This window comes from Cyprinodon tularosa, unplaced genomic scaffold (genome assembly GCF_016077235.1).
Source record: "Cyprinodon tularosa strain WSP-4 unplaced genomic scaffold, ASM1607723v1 ctg268, whole genome shotgun sequence".
NCBI classification, from domain to species: domain Eukaryota; kingdom Metazoa; phylum Chordata; class Actinopteri; order Cyprinodontiformes; family Cyprinodontidae; genus Cyprinodon; species Cyprinodon tularosa.
Window position 1 is genome coordinate 176,165 of NW_024038972.1, and position 18,144 is coordinate 194,308.

Sequence of the window (18,144 nt, forward strand, 5' to 3'; positions counted from 1 at the left end):
TATTTTTAAGGCTCATATTATTTCACTGAATGCAAAGAAAGATAAAGTAAAAGGTAATGCATTCTTATTAAAATGAAGTTTAAAATTTCATCACATTTCATTCACATTTCATTCAAAAAAGTGCAAATGCAAAATACTTTTATTTGATAAAGTGGCCATAAATAAAGCCATTCATATAACATCAAAATATTTTCATTTGTTATATTTTCCATAAATAAAATGGCAGCCTTTATTCCAATGGCACGTGCAGTGCAAAACATCTTTGTGTTTTTCAGTTGATATAGCCATCAGTGCACTCACAGTTACTGTGGAATGGGTTGTTTACATTGAGCCTGAGACATGGACATCCAGCACATGTGGCATTCACTGCGTTTGTGTTCATGGATGCTCTTCATTTCATAGACTGACAACCAGCAACAAATCAATCATGTCGGTTCCCTTTTGTGTATTTGCAAAACACAGAGCAGTTCATTAGCTTAGCATCATCATCATAAATAAGCCATAATAGCCATAAATATGTCTTTTGTGAAACGCAGACTTTCTGAAAGCACCATTTTTCAATAATCTTCTTTTTTTTCTCGATCAACTGGTTGTAAGTCAAATGTTGATTCTTGGTTTTCTGCATTTCCGCTTGTTATGTTGATTACTTCCCCTTTTTTGATACTTACCATCACTGCAATACATCTGCTTGTCAATATAAACATGTAAGGCACTTCTATCGGCTTGTTCACGACGTGCACACACTGCCGCTGTACGTACCAGATCTACTCGGGGCCGTGGCCGTTCTTATGACATCAATATATGGCAACTCCACTCGGACAAACTGTATTAACCCGTTTCTTAAAGATCTAATCTCTTTTGGAGTTATTACCTATATTTGCTATTATTTTACATGTCATTGGCGATCTAAAGTAGCCGAAAGTAGAAAACAATCATTGTCAGTCTTGAAGGAAAGGACTGCGTTCTAAGAACAAGGTGACAAAAAAGTCTCAGTTTATTTTTATTCTTTATTTTAAGATCTGAAGGCAGGGAAGGACAAATGGAACATACTAAAAAATGACTTTTGTAAAGATTTTAGACAAAGAAAACAAGTTATTTTACTTGTAGAAAATGAACAGTTGTTGCTGATACAAATTCAAAAATAGTGTAGCTTAATATGGCTAACTGACTGAGCTAAAAGAGGCTAACCTGTTAGCTACTGAGCTAGCTACAGCGATACCCAGCTCTCCGCCTTTATACCATGGTCTTGCAGTTACTTTGTTCACCATTAAAAGTTTTTCTTTTCCAGTTTTGTTATCCATCAGGTAAAACTTCATCGATCATTAGACATGCTAACGGACGCTGAGTGATGTTATTATCGTTGTCTGGGCAACCACTATGTTTTACATCATGTGGCAGCCAATCATGTAGCGTAACGTCACTGGCATGCGAAGGACCCAAGCAGATCTGGTACCGACACTGCGACAACCCAACGTGCGAGTATATCTCGGTCTTGACTGAAACCCTGAACAACCAAATGAAAGAATGAAATAAATGACTTCGAACCTGAGGCTGAATCAGCTTCTTTCATCTATTTGGCTAATTAAATGTGTTTAAAAGTAGTTACATCCACTAGTTTGTGGACTGATGTGGTGCTTTCTTCTTTCACAAAACAGTCAGACTTACAGTTAGCAAAGAGTTACACTTTATGACTAAATGCTATACTTCTACAGAAGTGTCTTTGTTGGAAGTTTTAAACAGATATAATGGCTGGCTTCAGACAGCTTTATACTAATGTGTGTGAATTAGTTTAGTCTCACTATTGAAGGCCTGTTGCCATCATCATACTTATCTTTCCAGATAATGACTCTCATTATGGAGATATAATTGTTTAGCTTTGTCTCAGTTGACAGCTCATTATCTATGGCATCTTCCCCCCCCTCCTCGTCCATTTTCCCTATTTTTCCCACCCCTCCTCTAACATTTCCTCACCTACCTCAGCAATCAGCATCCTCCTTCCCTCTCATCTTCCTTTCCTATATCCTTACCCTATTCTGACACCACTTACCTCCCATACAGTCACCCCGTTTGTGATTCAGTTGCTGCTTTACTATTTCTTATTTTCCCCTGTATATCTCAGGCAGGTTAGCTGGTTGTTCACCCTCCGCGGCGTCCGTCCTGGTTTTCCATGACATAGGCAGCTTATGTCACTCGATGGTGTAACTGTTAGGCCGACTCAGTCTTTGTCACATTGACATCTCTGCTCTCAGAGAGGCTCACTAGTGACAGACGGGCACCTCTGCAGAAACATGACACCCTGCGTATGCGTCAGCGTGGGTCGGTGCATGATGTTCTTGCACTTATTGCATCACTATTTTTATTTTTTTTCTGTTCTGCAGAAGTTTGAATATTTATGCACGTTGTAGTAATGAGAAGACAGAAAGTTCATACAGTGGGCAAGAATGGAATTTAAGTTCTATCCTGTGATCTATTTGTTTATCGGGGCATTATTACAGGATACTCTGCTATCCTTTTGTTTGAAAGCTTTATGCAGCTTTCCACCCATCCGTCCATCTCCCCATTATTTGTTCCATCTTCCTTCCTTCCAGTTCTGATTGGAGATTTAAAGCCTAACCCAGTCTGCTTTTGAGTTGTTGTGATGTTTTGTGATAATACTTGAAAATTATAACCTAAAGTAGAAAGATCTTTGGAAATTTGAGTGTAAAAAGGATGAAATTCTTACCTTAAACTCTGTTAGGGTTAAGGTTTTATACCCATCTATTCAATATAAGTCTGTTGTCTTAGTTGTGATGGACTTGGTGAGCTTTCAGCTTGTGAAATATTTTGGTGTTGTAACAGGAAAAACTTCCGAGGACCAATATGCTCATTTCCTCTTCCTGTGACCTCAGTTGTGTCCTCAGGTCTGCGCTCAGGCATCCCCCTGGTCCTCACTGTCTGTTCGCTCTCTCATCCGTTCAGTTTAACATCTGTGCAAACAGCTGAAGGGTTTTACACTTACTGTGTTTGTTTTACAGAACAATATAAGGTGGATTTCCTTATAAAGCAGGGTTAGGTCTCCACTTCTAGAAATGTGGATTCAGATTTGTTTTAAGTGTTCTCCTTTTTAAACAGCTCATATATCATAGAAAGGAACCTGACAAGAAATACAAAAAAAGAAAAAAAAGAATTTGCATCGTCTCTTAACAGCGTGCGCTCTGGCACTCCAGATCATAACATCTGGAATAAATTAACCTAGAATCCAGCGTGTAACATAACCACGCTCAGTCATCACATACATTCACCATGACATGCTTGCACACAGAGGTTTGGCGGCTCGTCGCCCTGGAACTGGCCAGGTTTCTCACAAATTATTTCAGTTTGTCTTGCAGCACTCCATGGGTATCTGTATCTGTTTAACCGCTCGGGTTACTCCGCCAAGGCTGCAGCCTGAATTGGTTTCCTCCCTTTCGTTTCTTTTGAGCAGATGCAGAGGAAATATAGGCCACTGTGAGCGCTGGAAAAGGTCAGATAAAAAAAAAACTCAGAGATTTGGAAGGAGGAAAAATGATTCACCATATTCACTGTTGGTATTTTTCCTCCATCATTTCCTCCGATCTCAGCGCCACTCTCCGTGTTTTGATTTGGTGACTCTATCGATGGAAAATGACTGAATTAAGACTGGTGTTTAAGAATTTTCCAGCACATTGTTTTAAAAGCCATTGTTAGTTTGTTCAAAACCAGCACTGCGTTCATTTAGCTACACAATTGGTTCCACTCGACCTCAAGTGGATGTTTCAGAGACAGGGCATAAATATTGAGGACTGTAAATACAGGGGATACAAGTTTAATTGCTCACTGATGGTCTCCTCCCTCTAAGTGACCGTAAATATTGTTTCTTTCTTCACAACTTTCAGCTGGTGGCTCTTAAAAACAAAATACAGGAAGGTCCTAGGGGTCTACTTATGCTGAAAAAAGTTCTTGTTGTCGCAGTTTTTTCCCCCAGTTTGATCCAAACGAGGGACATTTATGGCACATCTTCATTGCTACAATCGCAAATCAAATCGGATATTTTCATACACTGTATAAAAAAAGCCACATTTCTTTCTTTCTGTCAGGTTTTAACTTCCTTATGTCAGGCTAAGTTTTCCATTTTACACAGTATTGCCTGCCAGATATCTAGAATTTAAAACTAAATTATTATTTATCTATAGCTATCTTCATTTTTCAGCCATCACTATTGTTCCCTACTGCATATTAACCACATAAGTATAGGAGATCTGATGCAGATGGCTGCTAATGCTCTTTAAAATGAAACCTGAGAAGTGCTAAGGATTCCGTTTAGGTGTTAATAATTGGAGCCCTAGCTTTAATGGACTGTTAAAAGATAAACCACCCGGATTCTGTAATAGATTTATCTACGGGGAACTGCTGCCCCTTTTTTCTTCTTTCCAATACATCTATTATGTTTCCAATTGGGTAGATCCCTAGTTACTATAACAGTATGAAGGTGTACATTGGTATTTATGTCCTAGAGAAATCATACATACACATAAACACATAGAAAGAAAAAAAAAAACAGACGTGGGTGTAATGTTTCTTGGTAATGAACTCCTGCTGGTAGCATCTGTTGGTATTTTCACAGGCTTTAGTCAGGATTGTCTCCATGATCCTCCCAGAGTCTCTGGGATGTTTCTTCTAATCTAGAAACCCTGCAGACTCGCTAAGCTCTGCTGCGTTTAGTTCTTTTCCTCCCTTTTCCAGCACTGGAAAGTGGAAATCATCCTGATTTGAAGCTCTGAGCCATGTCCAGACTGGCTGCTATCCATCAGCATATCCTCCCGGATCTGTTTGTTTATGATGTGGTAACAGAGAGGCTGGTGGATGCACGCTCTTTAAGGAGAATAACCTTTCGCACTCAAAAGTTCTTGCACTTGCATATGTGACTCATGAATTACAAATATTTCTTTTCTGAAATAGTCAGCAGCTTAACTCTTTTTATGTTTTTAATTTGCAGTCGAATCCCAAGCAGTAGAAGCAGTACATTCCAAACTGCGAGAAAACGGGTCAGATCTTTGTGTAGTTCAAAGACATTTTTATGTTTGAGGCAGTCAGGAGTGGTGATATATGACAACCATTTCATTAAAGAGTCCGGGGTTTCAAATTGATCTTTGTAGCAGTTCAAAGAAGGTTTCACAGCTAAATCGATTAAACAGAACCTGCCAGAAGTGAACTTGTAGAGAGTTTATGAAGAGATGGTCATTTTTTTCTCCCTATTTCAGGTTGATTTGGACTCAGTTTGCACATTACAGTTAACAGAATAATTTGGCCTTTATCAGAAAAGAATACATCTTTTCATAGACGTCACCCTAAGCTGCACTGCAGTTGCTTCTTCCTTTCGAACTCAGATGAGTTTAAAATGTGGAGAGTTGGACAGCTTGGATATTTGGGCAGGACTTTCCTTTCATTTGAAATAACTCATTCCTAGTGCTGCTGAACTCTGTACTTGAACTAGTTAAGAGTTCATAAGTTAATGCTTCAGTTTTAGACTATTTGTCATAATTTGACGGTCTTTTGAAAGTATTTGTTCCCCACAACCTTTCCACATTTTTAGCCAGTCTCTGATCATTTATCTTCGTGGATTTCTATGCATTTAGCTCTATACACCTCCTAAGACAAAGGTTTACCACAGCATGATGCAGCCACCACCGAGCATTACAGAAGGCTTGTATGTTCAGGGTGTGCTTTATTGTTCTTGTCCCTCTACCTTAAAGGTCAGACTCTCCTGCTGAGCTATGCATCTCTGCAGCTCCTCCAAAGTGTTTCTCTGGTTAAAGCTCACGCTGTTAAGGCAGACAGACATGCCTTGATAGGTATTTGCCTTTTCTTCCATTTTTAGATGATAGATTGAGGAGAAATCTGTGAGATGTTCTTTGGTTAACACTTCTATTCCTTGAATGGGGAACTAATTCCTTTGCTGTTTCTTCACCGTTTTCTCCATCTCCAACTTGATTCATAAAGCACTTTTCTTAATCAACAGGCCTCTGGTATTGCATTGATAATAACACAACTCCCAATAAAACACATGTAAAGAAAATGTTTTAGTGTGGAAAAAAATACATACAGGAAAGTTCAAGAAGCATGTTTTGTTGCAAGGTTCTGTTGTTCTAAAAGTAAAAAGACATCTAAAGTCTCTATTAATAAGCTTCTTTTTCAACTGCTGGTCCCCGTTGTAGTCATGCGACTGTCAGCGCTGGGTTTTCTTTTCATTGACAAAGGACACCATTCATGCTTCCTAATCATTTCACTGAAAACTGTAATCAGTGAGTAAGAGCTTTTAGTCCTGGTTGAACAGATAAGCTCATCTGATTTAGGATTAGTGAGTTAGTTTGGCTTTAGATCGCCACAAAGGGAGCGTGATTGCATGATTAGAGTGTCACAGGGCCATAGATGTCTTAAAACAACGATTATAGCTTGATCTTTTACTGCAACCTGAATGTAGAAAATCGCTTACTAGAACTTGGGAAACCTGGCATTTCAGCATTTTGATCATTAGTTCCTGGAATCAGGATTATTTCAGGTATAATCAGACTCTTTGTGTGAAGCATGCTGTTAAGGATTACCAATTTACACTCAGATTTCCTCTTATAACGCCCTGGATCAGGATGACCGGATGGAGCGAGGTCTTAAATTGGTTTTATTCTTAGAAATTGGAAGCCGGAAGACGACAGAAGTGAGAAGGAGAAGAGAGATGAAGCGTAACTACCAGAGCAAAGGGCAACGACCCTACTGGTAGACAGTTGGTGTGCATTGTGCAGCCAGGCAGAGACTTGAAACAACAGTGCACAATGAGTGACAGGCTGGGATGGCAGCCATTGTTTGAAGACGAGTATGCATGTCCACATGGCTTTGTAGTTGCATCATTATGAAAGAATAGCATTGATTGTATTGCCTGCTGCTGCTCAGGAGGACAAAAACGCGAAACAAAACACGATAATCTTTATATCCTAATAGCAAACATTACACTCCTGCCACACTGAAGATTGTGAGTATATCAAACAGTTCACCTGTTTTCCAAAAAGCTGTTTGAAAATTAGGATTTTGTTAATTAAAATAAAAATAAAAAAAACAGTCGTTCAAACTAATACTTAAATTTAAAACTAAAAACAGGGGTTATAGACACTCTTTGAAATCATGAATGGGTCTGATTTCTGCCAGGTCGGTAAGATCAACAAATCACTTCAACAGAACCTTGAAAAGCTTAAAGTAAGTAAAGTAAATTTCCAATCATGCCCCAAAACGAAAGAAATTCAAGAAAAGATTATAAACATTTCCAATGACATTCATTCATTTGCAAAGGGTTACAAAGTTATTTATAGAGCTAAACCATCGCTGTTGAAAAAGAGCTTAAAAAATAATCGGGAAAAGATTAACATGTTTTCTTATCACTTTTTTTTTTTTTTTTTTTTTACTAAAGTACAACAAAAAAAGGAAATTCTTTATCACATTATAGCAGGTTTATACAATCATCACTGGAAAACTGATATTTTTACCAACATAGGTCCTCTTTGTTTGGTGTTAAATTTTGTTTAATGATTTCAAAATGTGTATGAAAAAAAGTAAAAACGGAGGAAATCTGCAAGGAGGCCGATGTTTTTTAGGCGGCCCCGCATGTCTCGCCCCGTTTCCTACAGAAACCAGCGCTTTCAGTCCCATCCAGCTCAGATACACATGGTCACTGAGACATGGGCCCCTGTTACTGCAATATGTGGAGTGGTGATTGATTGGAAACTAAAAACCAGCGAGATGTGGGAGGGGGGCATGCATGATGGAGGCAGGGATGGAGTGTTGTGACATGGAAACAAAGAGCGAATTAGGGGCTCAGAAATACAGGAAAGAAGGAAGGGAAGTTGGATCAAGGTGACATTAGGTGGGTAACAAGAATCTAGATCTTAGTTTCTTCCTCTTGTTTGAATAATTTGCAAAACTATCTTCTATTGAGACCAATCTCAATCACTTTCTCCTGACTTTTACTTGAACCTTATTCTCACCAGCCTCTCTCTCTCTCTCTCTCTCTCTGTCAGCCTGGCTAACCATAACAAGCTGTGGTGAAGGTCTTGGTTTGTGTGTTCAAGTAAAGCAGTGTGTGTGGCTCTTTCTGTTAACATGTGGAGGTGTGTGTGCCACAGGAGGGTTGTGCTTTGTTAAAGGGAAAGCGTTTCCAATCAGTGCAGAGCGGGGATGAGGGGGTCATATTTTATTTGTTTTTACACCCCACCATGAGCATGGAAGAAACCAGCTCCTTCATGCAGCCAAGATGTGATTAAGATTTACAGGTCCTGATTTTGGAGTAAAACACGGATTATCTGAAAAATCTAGGTCAGAGGTTAAAACGATGGAAGGCAAATTTTGGTCAATAACTCAGAGAGCTTGGACCCAAGATTTACAGCTCGGTTTGGCTTTTAAAGCTGTGTTATGATGCTGCATCCACATATGCAATTAAATTATAAACTTTTCCTCTAGTTTATCCTTCCCATTTTAACTGCAGAGTTGTTGTTTTTTGTTTTCCTTTTTACTAAGCTTGATTTCTAGTTTAGAAAAACCTCAAAGCTTATTTTTTAGGTTATCTTTTACCATGATTTCTATTATTTTAGCTTATCAGTATATATATATATATATTGCACTTTTGTATTCAGTTCTTTTGAAATATTTATAATCTAGTTTTGTTTTTTTCCCTTTAAGATATAGAATAGAAAATCAATTAGAAAAGTGTCCCATCATGTTTATACCCCAGACAAAGAAAGTCAATATGATATATAAGATAATTAAAAAAGCTTCATTTAGATTTTTCCAATGAATAATCAGTGATAGCAGTAAGTAAACATTGGATGTGCTCGATCTTGTTATTTTATGTCAAATTGAGTTTTTACAACCCATTAGCAGTTTAATCACATCCTTCCTTCATGGACCTTTTCTGTCCCTCTGCTAAATAGGAGATAATTTCTATTATATCATGGATACCATGAGAAACACCGAGTCTTTGGGCACAGATAAACAGATGCAATTATTTTGTTCTAAATTTAATCTCCCCGGGTGAGATCACAGTTATTACCCTTGAACTCCCAGTTATATGGTTATTTGCTCAAGCACCAGTTCGCCGTGAGAGACTTGTTGTTTTCTGGCACATGTCATAAAGCGGTCAGCTGTAGCCTCAGTCCATCTGCCGCTGGGATCGCCGGTCGGTGTGCAACAGACCAGAGAGGGGCAGAGCAGATGATCACAGAGCGTTAAAACTCAGCGGGACGTCCAGACCTACACGGGCTGATCAGTGGGTATCAGTTTTCCGCCTCTCTGCAGGAAACGGAATAATACTGTAACAGTGCAGATTGTGTTTCTAGCAGCCTCCCTGCCTGGTTGCTTGTTGTCTGTCTGCCTCTGTGTGTGTGTGTGTGTGTGCTGTCCTTGGTTGGCTTCTGCAGAGCATAAATAGGCCGTATAAAATTAGAGCTGTCACATACTCAGAGATGTATAGGAGGCTTCTTTGAAGCCCTCAGATTGGCTGAGGGAAGGCAGCGACAATGCCGAGGCCCGGATTAGAGAGTGTGAAGTCCTTATGTCGAAAAGAAGTGTCTGTATGTGGGTGGCAGATAAGAGGCTGCAGATTTAAGTGTTCAGGCATGTGTGTGTGTGTGTGTGTGAGGTGGAAGGGGTTTATGAGAACCTGTAAGGGAGGATCGCAACTGGAAAATAAGGGAATATTTTTGAGTCCGACAAACTCGAACCTCATGATGTTTTGAAGCCAGAGATTCAAGGAAAGGGAGAGGGAGCAAAAACAACCCAACTGAACAAGAGAACCTATGTATTATGGATCAGATTAACTCCCATCATGACATCACATACACTGCCTTGCAAAAATCCTTATAAAACCAGATCATTTGGACATCTTTTGACCTTACAGCTACAAACCTTTATGTATTTTGAGATTTAATACGATAGACGAATATGTAGTATCTTAGTATTTTAAGAACATTTCTGTCGTCTGATGTCCTTAAAGCCATATAAGCAACACAGCAAACATAAGTAGTGTAAAAGTTGTATAGAAGTTTGGGAAAATGCATATAAAACACATATTCAACCAATTTTTATTCAATATTAAAGAGCCATAAAAAGAATAACTGGAAAACTTTATAGAGAGGCAACAAAACCACCATTTCTTCAGTTAAGATAATTGATTTTTAATTAATTAGTAGACTATGGTATTTTATGAAGTTCAAAGAGCATAAAAGAACTTTACCAATAAACATAAAAAAAAGATTTAGAAGAAGAAAAAGCAGTTCTACATATTCACCCCAAACACATCGCCTCTACCTTGAAACACAGTGGTGGCAGTGTCATACTGTGGGGGGCTTACCTTCAGCAGGAACAGTGAAGCTGGTCAAATTTGAGTTGAAGATCTAGATTAAGTGAAATACAATTTTTATTGTAACCATCTGCTAAAAAACAGGATATTCGATCCTGATTATTTAAAATGAGGTTTTATATGGTCCGTTTCCGACAGCACAGCTCTGCCACAATGTGTGATGTGCAAAGAGATGTTAGCAAATGACAGTATGCGGCCATCCAAACTGCGCCATCATATGGAAATAGAGCACATGAATTTAGCCAACAAGCCAATAGATTTTTTTTCACAGTAATGTGTTCGTTTGACACTAACGTCATGGCAACTGAGGCATGTTAAGCCAGGCTTACACTGTACGATTTTTTGCCCTTTTCAGGGTGATTTTCTAGTCGGACGAGAATTTTCCAATCAGGCCGCCTTTCAGCCTGATCATGCGTTGTAGATCGTGTAGTGTACAGGGAGTAACGAGTGGCGTTTAGCCTCCCACGACCACCTGCCGACCAGGAATCGTGAGGTTGGGAGAAAATCAAAGTGAGTTAAGTGAGCCTCATATTCCTCTTCTTCTCGTTTGGCTTCCGGATAGACGAGTCAGAGTAGCTCCATCTCACTGCGGAGCTGAGTCCGTCGTGGTTTTTAGACATACAAGGTAGATCCTGCATGGACTGAACATGCATCTGCATCTGTACGACGAGGGCTTCGTCGTAGGGTAGGAAACCCTGGAGTTTCGTCGTACAGTGTGAGCTGTAGCTGCGTGCAACGATTGAAAAAAATGGCACAGTGTACGCCCGGCTTTATATAGCTGCTCTTCACTTAGCAAAGGCAGGCAAGCCCCATACTGATGGAGAAAAAAAATCTGCTCCCGGCAGCTAAACATATGTGCTTAAACTTGACACAACCCCAACGTCTGACAAAACCATCCAGCGATGAATATCCCAAAATCTTATGATGTCAAAGAGCAGGTGGTGAACAGAGTTCGCAAAAGCCCCATCCAAGCCATTCCACTGGATGAGTCCACTGACGTTGCACCCTGCATTCAATTGATGGTGTACCTCAGAGTAATCAGGGTTTGGTGGGGGGGGGTTGGTCATCTTTACCTATTCCAAACGGAAGCTCACATTCAATGAATTTGAACCCCCCTGTCCTAGATGGAGGATGACCTTCCAACAGGAAAACAAAGACTTCACCAATGAAATGTGTTTAGGTTTGTTGGTGTAACATTAGCTTTGCAAAGGGCTGTACTCTGTACCTCCTATAAAAACTCCTGCTGTTTCTGTGTCCATTTATAGACTTAAAAAAAAGCAAATATTAATATTGGATTAGTTCTCTCAGACTTCCAGTCTGCTGTCTGTAGTAATGTCTGTGGACGCGCAGACAGGCACACATGTGGTCATATTCCTGTCGCTTCAGTGGAGATAAATTGCCACTGTAATCATAGGTAGTGCTTGTTTGATTTCATATTTTTAAAAGGACTTATTTTGTCAGATTTAGGGCTAGTCGTTATTTTCTCTCACTGCAATCTGATGTATTTATGAGTCGCGCAAACATGAGGCATGAAGATTTAAATCATTAGGTTGAAGAAAAGAGAAGGATCATCTAATGCCCAGAGAGAGGGTTCTAAGTGTTATGGGTCATCAGGGTCTTTTCTAAGTGCTGCTCGGAAATGTGATGTTGTCTTCCAGGCAGTCATGTGACTAGTGGCTACGGTCATGTGACCTCAAAAGGAGATCATGTGATGGCACGGAGCCGAAACAGCCGAAGAAGAAGAGGAGAATTGGAGTAGAGCTTAGTGAGGCTGCTGGTGGATGGTTTGTGCTAATGGGCTATCATCAGCAGCAGAGGGATGATGAAGGGATAAGCTTTTTCAGGCTGTCTCCTCCACCAACATGCATTATTTCTAAAAGCTCCAGTGTGATTGAAAAGCCCCTTAATGTGCTGGAGAGTGAATAAGTCACATGATGGAGCTCTGGGTTGTACAGTATGACCTCATCGCCCCAGATATTCCTCTAATCTTGGAAGCTGCTCTCAAAACGTTTCTGAAGATGCTGTTTCTCTGTGTTGGTTGAGGGGCTTTGTGTTGATTGTCAAAGCTTGGATTATGCTCTGTTCTGCAGAAGTATTCAAAAACTTTCAAATTTATTTTTGCATTCCAAAGAAAGACTTAAGTGGATTTTATTGAAATTTTGAACAAGACCTATGTAAATTAGAGCATGTTTTTGAAGTTAAAGCAATTCTAAGTTTTTTCCAATTCAAATTGTGTAGATTTCCTCTAAAATCTGGGGAAAATGAATTCAGTTGGGCATTTTACCTTCAACTTTGATAGTCCATAAAATAGATTGTTTTTGCTCATCTAGCAAAATGAATGATTTTGACAAAACTCAATTTTGCGATTATTTTCAACCAATATTATGATTGCGATTTTATTGCGATTTTCCTTTGCACTAAGCGCAAGCATTTTGCTGTTTTACTAACCATTTTTCATGAACTTTACTGTAACATTTGCATGAAAAAGTTCATACTTCTATTATAACGCATAGATCTGGGTGCTTGCTTTAACTCTGTTCCTTTCTATGTGAAAGCATACTCACTTTAATCACATTACCGCCACCTAAAGGGCTGGAGGGAAAACATTTAGTGTCTTACTCTTTTTAAATATATCGTGACTAAAATTAAATGCCTCTACGATTTGTAAATTGCATTTTTCGAAATTACTTTCCCAGTCAGACAGTCTTGTGGCTCTTCCTGTCTTAATCTGTTGGCTCACTACATTTAATTTCATCTTCTGAAAGGGTCACAGACATTCATTGGCATAAAACACTCTGGATGTTTGTTCCACGTCAGTTTAATCATTGGTTTTCTTTATTTTCAAACCACTAAATCTGGTGCATCCTTCGTTCGACAGCTGTAGGAAGTGCGTGTTAAGGATTCAGCTTAACAAACACAAATCCCCTCAGAATTAAGTATCTGTCGCCATTTCTCCTGTTATGCAGCCAAGATTATGTTTAATTCTGGTTCAGTGTGATGAATGCGTCATTTAACAGTTTGGGACTAAGACTCAATTTAAATTTAAAAAAAGGGAAAAAACACGAGTTATTCTCACAGCATATTTTATGAATTATTTAGTTTATTTCCTTCTGAGTGACTGTTTTTATGTGTAAATGTCACTCTAAGCTTCCTACAAGCAATGACCTGCCCACACATCCCTGTCCATCTACTTAGCTTTAATTGGTAGAGAGGGAATGCACATAAATGTGTGTGTTTCAGATGGAGGAATGTAGACCGTAACTTTCTTTACTTGGCTTGTTTTTGGTCAAGATCCCGCTGCTTTGCGATGACATGTAGAGACCAAACACAGAGCTGTGGTTCAGATGTCATAGATTCTACTTTCCTCTTCCCCCAGGATCTATAATAGTAATTTATCTGCATTTCTGCTGGAAACTAGAATGTGTAGTGCTAAAAAAGGCCAATCTGTATATCAAGGGAATATTTCTACTGATCCATGTGTAACTTTTGAATGAAGAAAGCTTATAAACAAGTTTAATCCTGCCTCCTACGTGCATTCCAGGCAGGCTTTTACCCACATCGCAGCACTAAAACAACACTAGTTTAGGTGTCATACCCGTTAACAGCGATGCAATTAAAAGTTGTCATTGGGGATTATTGGATTAATCTTAATTTACAAATTGACAGATTGAAATAGCAGCTTATAAATACTGAGAACCCATCCTTTAAGTAGGACAATAGAGAATTACTACCATTACTATATCTCTGTATTGTATGTGATGTAACAACTATACAGCTGATTTTTGTTAGTATTGCATGTTGCTATTGTTTAGTGTATGTAAAGTTTCTTTATTTTTAGTATAGATGGTTGATATTATTCTTCAGTATAAAAGTTCATTTCCTCATTATCATTTTGATGAAATTATATCTGAAAAATTGCACACGGATCTACTTTAACTTGAGAACGCAGTTTGTTATAAACAGTCCAGTCAACATGTTGCAGCCTGAAGGACGCAGTGTGGGCGGAGCCTTCAGACGAAGCTAAAATGGTACAATATGAACTGAAAACCATTATTTTTTTATGTGTTTATGTATTTTTGAAAAAAAAATCCTATTATTCCTTCAGCTTAACCTTCATCTCTTCCACTTCTCTCTAAAATCTTTTCTTCCACTGAAAATAACTCCCTGTTTTAATAGTTGATATAAAAAGCTGGTTCTACCAATCGGATTTCCACATTGCTGTATTTATCTTTGTTTTGCCTCCTCCTCACCAATTGTCCTTCTGTGTCCTGTGTGCAGGACCGTAAGCTGTCCAAGTCGGAGCGCCAGCGTTTCAAAGAGGAAGCCGGGATGTTGAAGGGTCTCCAGCATCCTAACATTGTCCGCTTCTATGACTCCTGGGAGGGTTTGTGCAAAGGAAAGAAATGTATTGTTCTCGTCACCGAGCTCATGACATCTGGCACGCTAAAAACGTGAGTACAGGAGGCAAAAAACAAGGCAAAAAAAAATAAAAAAAGAGCACAAGGGAAAACATAAAGGAAATACAGTAATATTGCATAAAAACATCAGTTTTAAAATAATCTCAAACTCTGCTAGGTTTAAAATCACCTCCAGAATTTAGTTTGGATCCAGCTGTTCTGTCTCAGCTGTAATTATTTGAATGTGCATTCTGCCCAACGTCAGACTCAAAACCTCTTAGAAACACCTTTAGCTGCAGTTTCTAAGTATAAGTAATAAGTAGGGGTGGAAGGTTTCTACCAGCATTACACAACTAGAGGCTGGCAGCTTTACCCAGAGCTCAGGGGATTCCTTGCTGGATTTAGGTCTGGACTTTGTCCAGTTCAGGGGTCTGCAACCTTTCATATCCAAACAGCCGCTCCAAAATATTACATGACCTTTTAATATAAAAAAAAGTATTATTTCTGTTAAATATCTGCTATAGGAAATGTGTTGCCATCTCAAAAAACGAACAGCTGATTTGCTTTTTTAGCTTAAAATAATTAAAAAGTAAACGATTCATAAAAATGAAGCTTTGATTTTCTTCTATAGGGTATAATAATAAAAAACATAATTTCCAAGCTAATTAAAAGAAGAATAGCACTACAAAACATTTTTCTGATGCTTTTATGCTTTCGTTCTATTTAAATATTCTTAATCAAAACTAATAAAGGTTCTAAGACTGGTATTTATTATGATAGTATATTATTTAGGTCTTTATATCTTTTTTTGACCACTTTACATGTGGCTCTGGAGCCGCAGGTTGCAGACCTGTAGACTTAAAGCACATGAGTATGCTTAAATCGAAACCTATTAGTGACCCTCAACCCAGACTTAAGTCTAATATTGTTTATGATGATGCAAGTTGTGATTTTTTTATATACATGTTTTATAAAGACCAGATTTAGACTGATAATTGGTCCAATTATTCAGGGTTTTTTTCTGCTCATGGAAAGAGCAGAGCTTAGGAGAAAATGTCATTGGTTGCAATTACCTTAAAGGCACTTGAGTTTATGCTGAGGGATTAAATCCCAGGTTGTATCTGAATGTTATTTTTAAAAGGCTCAAATCTAAAATAGAAAAAAGCTGAAAAGGGGAATAATGAAGATACTTTACGGTGTGCATGTTGGGATGTTTGCACCTCTGTCAGACCCCCTCCTCCAACCCCAAAGTAAGGAAGAGACATGTAATTCCTGAATGCCACTCTCTGCCGATGAGTAGAGCTGCGCATCTGTGAACGTCACTGTTACAGAAAAGGCAATAAGCCTGCGCCACATGGTGCATCATGGGACACCACCAGCCCACCTGCCAGCTGCTGCTTCATCTGCAGATTCCTCTCATTCCTGGCATTGTTCCTCTGCACCGGGGGTAGAAGAGGACCGATATGAGATCGGACTGTAACACTTAGAGGGAGAGAGAAGGATCTTAGAGGGATATTGCTTCTAGCGTAACAAAGCACTGACTCACCTGTAACACAAGAGGGAGAAATATTAGCCTCAATTCCTTCAGGAGAGTGGCGCCCTCCTCTGGAAAGCGTCACAATTCCTTTCCATGTTAGTTGGAATAGTTTAAATACTGATTGAAAAACTGATTTTGCTAAATTGAACAACATGGCAGCTGATATTGCATTTCCTGCTGAGTGAAAGCAAGCAGTGCAGTGTCGTCTAATGAGACCAGAATGTGTTGCAAAAAAAAAAAAAACTGTTGCAGCTTTTCTTAAAATCTTACTGATAAACTTATTACCAGGAATAGAACAGATTTTCTGATGGAAATGTAGATGTTTTGATGTAGTTTTTGTGTGAGCCTGGGTGCTGCTGCGTTTATGGACAGGATAAAGGCCGCGCAGGGTTTCGGCTTCAGTCCAGATGAGTCCTTGGAAAGGAGAGGTGCTGTGCTGAGGCAGTGGAAAAAGAAAGAGAGATGACAGGGGGGGGGGGGGGGGGGGGGTAAGGGGGAGGGAGAAAGATAGTAAAGATGGAAATGCTGACCAGCGCTGCTGCAGTGCATTAAAGGAACATTAGAGAAGCATGAAGATGCTTTTGGGCTGCTTTAGTTCTGGTGTTAAATAAATATTATTTCTGTATCTTATAGGTGACATTCATATCTGTGTACTTGGGTTTGTGTGCTAAAATAAGAGCGAGGTTGTGCAACTTTGTGTGGGAGAAACGCTGTGCAGTGTCACTTTGGAGCTGCTGCATGCCACAGGGTTTAGCTCGTCTGTCAGCGCCGCTTTGACTCCAGAACAGGGGGGAAATAAAGACCAGGAGATGGGCTGAGGAGGAGGAGGTGAAAGGATGGGAGACAGAGGGTGAAACAAGTGAGAGAGAGGTGTGTGAGAAGTGGAAATAAAAGATGAAATGAAGAAAATAGTAAAGATTCCACTTTTTGTGGTATGTTTACTAAAAGTTAGTAAGTTTCTTCAAATATTTGATGATTTTTAAACGTAAACTATGTGGGAAAAAAGGCTTGCTAACCTCAGTTTTACATTTTGCCACTTATTGTGTTATTTACAATATGCTAATATAAAGAAATACTGTGTGCTCTAATCGTACATGTTGCACATAGAGTGAACCTTGTTCTCCCAATCCAAAGATTGTACGTCGGATAATCCCGGACTGATTGGCCGCTCAGAAAGTTCCCCCCCTTCAATGTGAACTATATGACTGCATATTTTCAGTGCTGTAAGATGTTTAAAATCAGATCAAAGAAGCATAAAAGATTTAAGAAGATTAAGATAATTTTTTTTTAAATCATAAACTGATGTGTAGTCACTGTCGATAAAAGCTGTTTAACGACTTGCCTTTTTCTAATCATTTTTCGACAAATTTACTGCTGGACCTGTTGGCAGCTCTGCCCTAGAGGACGCAGAGAGAAACAGAACAGATTATGTCTGAGCTGGGAATTAACCTAATAGAGCAGGTTTAGTTTTAGATGTAGAAATTAAAGGTATAGTGGAGGATGTTCTTTTTTCCTTTTTATGAGTAGGAAAAATGCATTTGTCACAATTTGGCCACTTTTGGAACTGTGCCAAAATCACATTTCCGCCTAGCACACTGCCCACTAAAACCTTTGTGGAACAAACATGCTTTAATTTACTCAGTCCCAATTTGTTTGGAGTTGTTTGGTTCATCCAGAGTTTGAAATGGGTTTTTGTGGTGTTTTGAAGTGTTAATTTTGGAAAAAAATGTTGCTGAGACTAAAAATCTTTCATTTTTTTCTTTGTTTAATCACCTACAAATCAGACATGGTGACATCTAAAATAGTGGCTCCAC

General features: G+C 39.0%; 1 protein-coding gene across 5 annotated transcripts in view; it reads left to right on the forward strand.

Annotated features, from left to right (window-relative positions):
• wnk1b (WNK lysine deficient protein kinase 1b) overlaps nt 1-18,144 on the forward strand; it is a 106,825-nt gene that overhangs the window by 34,375 nt on the left and 54,306 nt on the right. For all 5 annotated transcript variants that reach the window (XM_038289387.1, XM_038289386.1, XM_038289388.1 and 2 more), the window contains exon 3: nt 14,675-14,847. In XM_038289387.1, the coding sequence (XP_038145315.1) occupies nt 14,675-14,847 (173 nt within the window). The remainder of the gene's footprint in view (nt 1-14,674; nt 14,848-18,144) is intronic.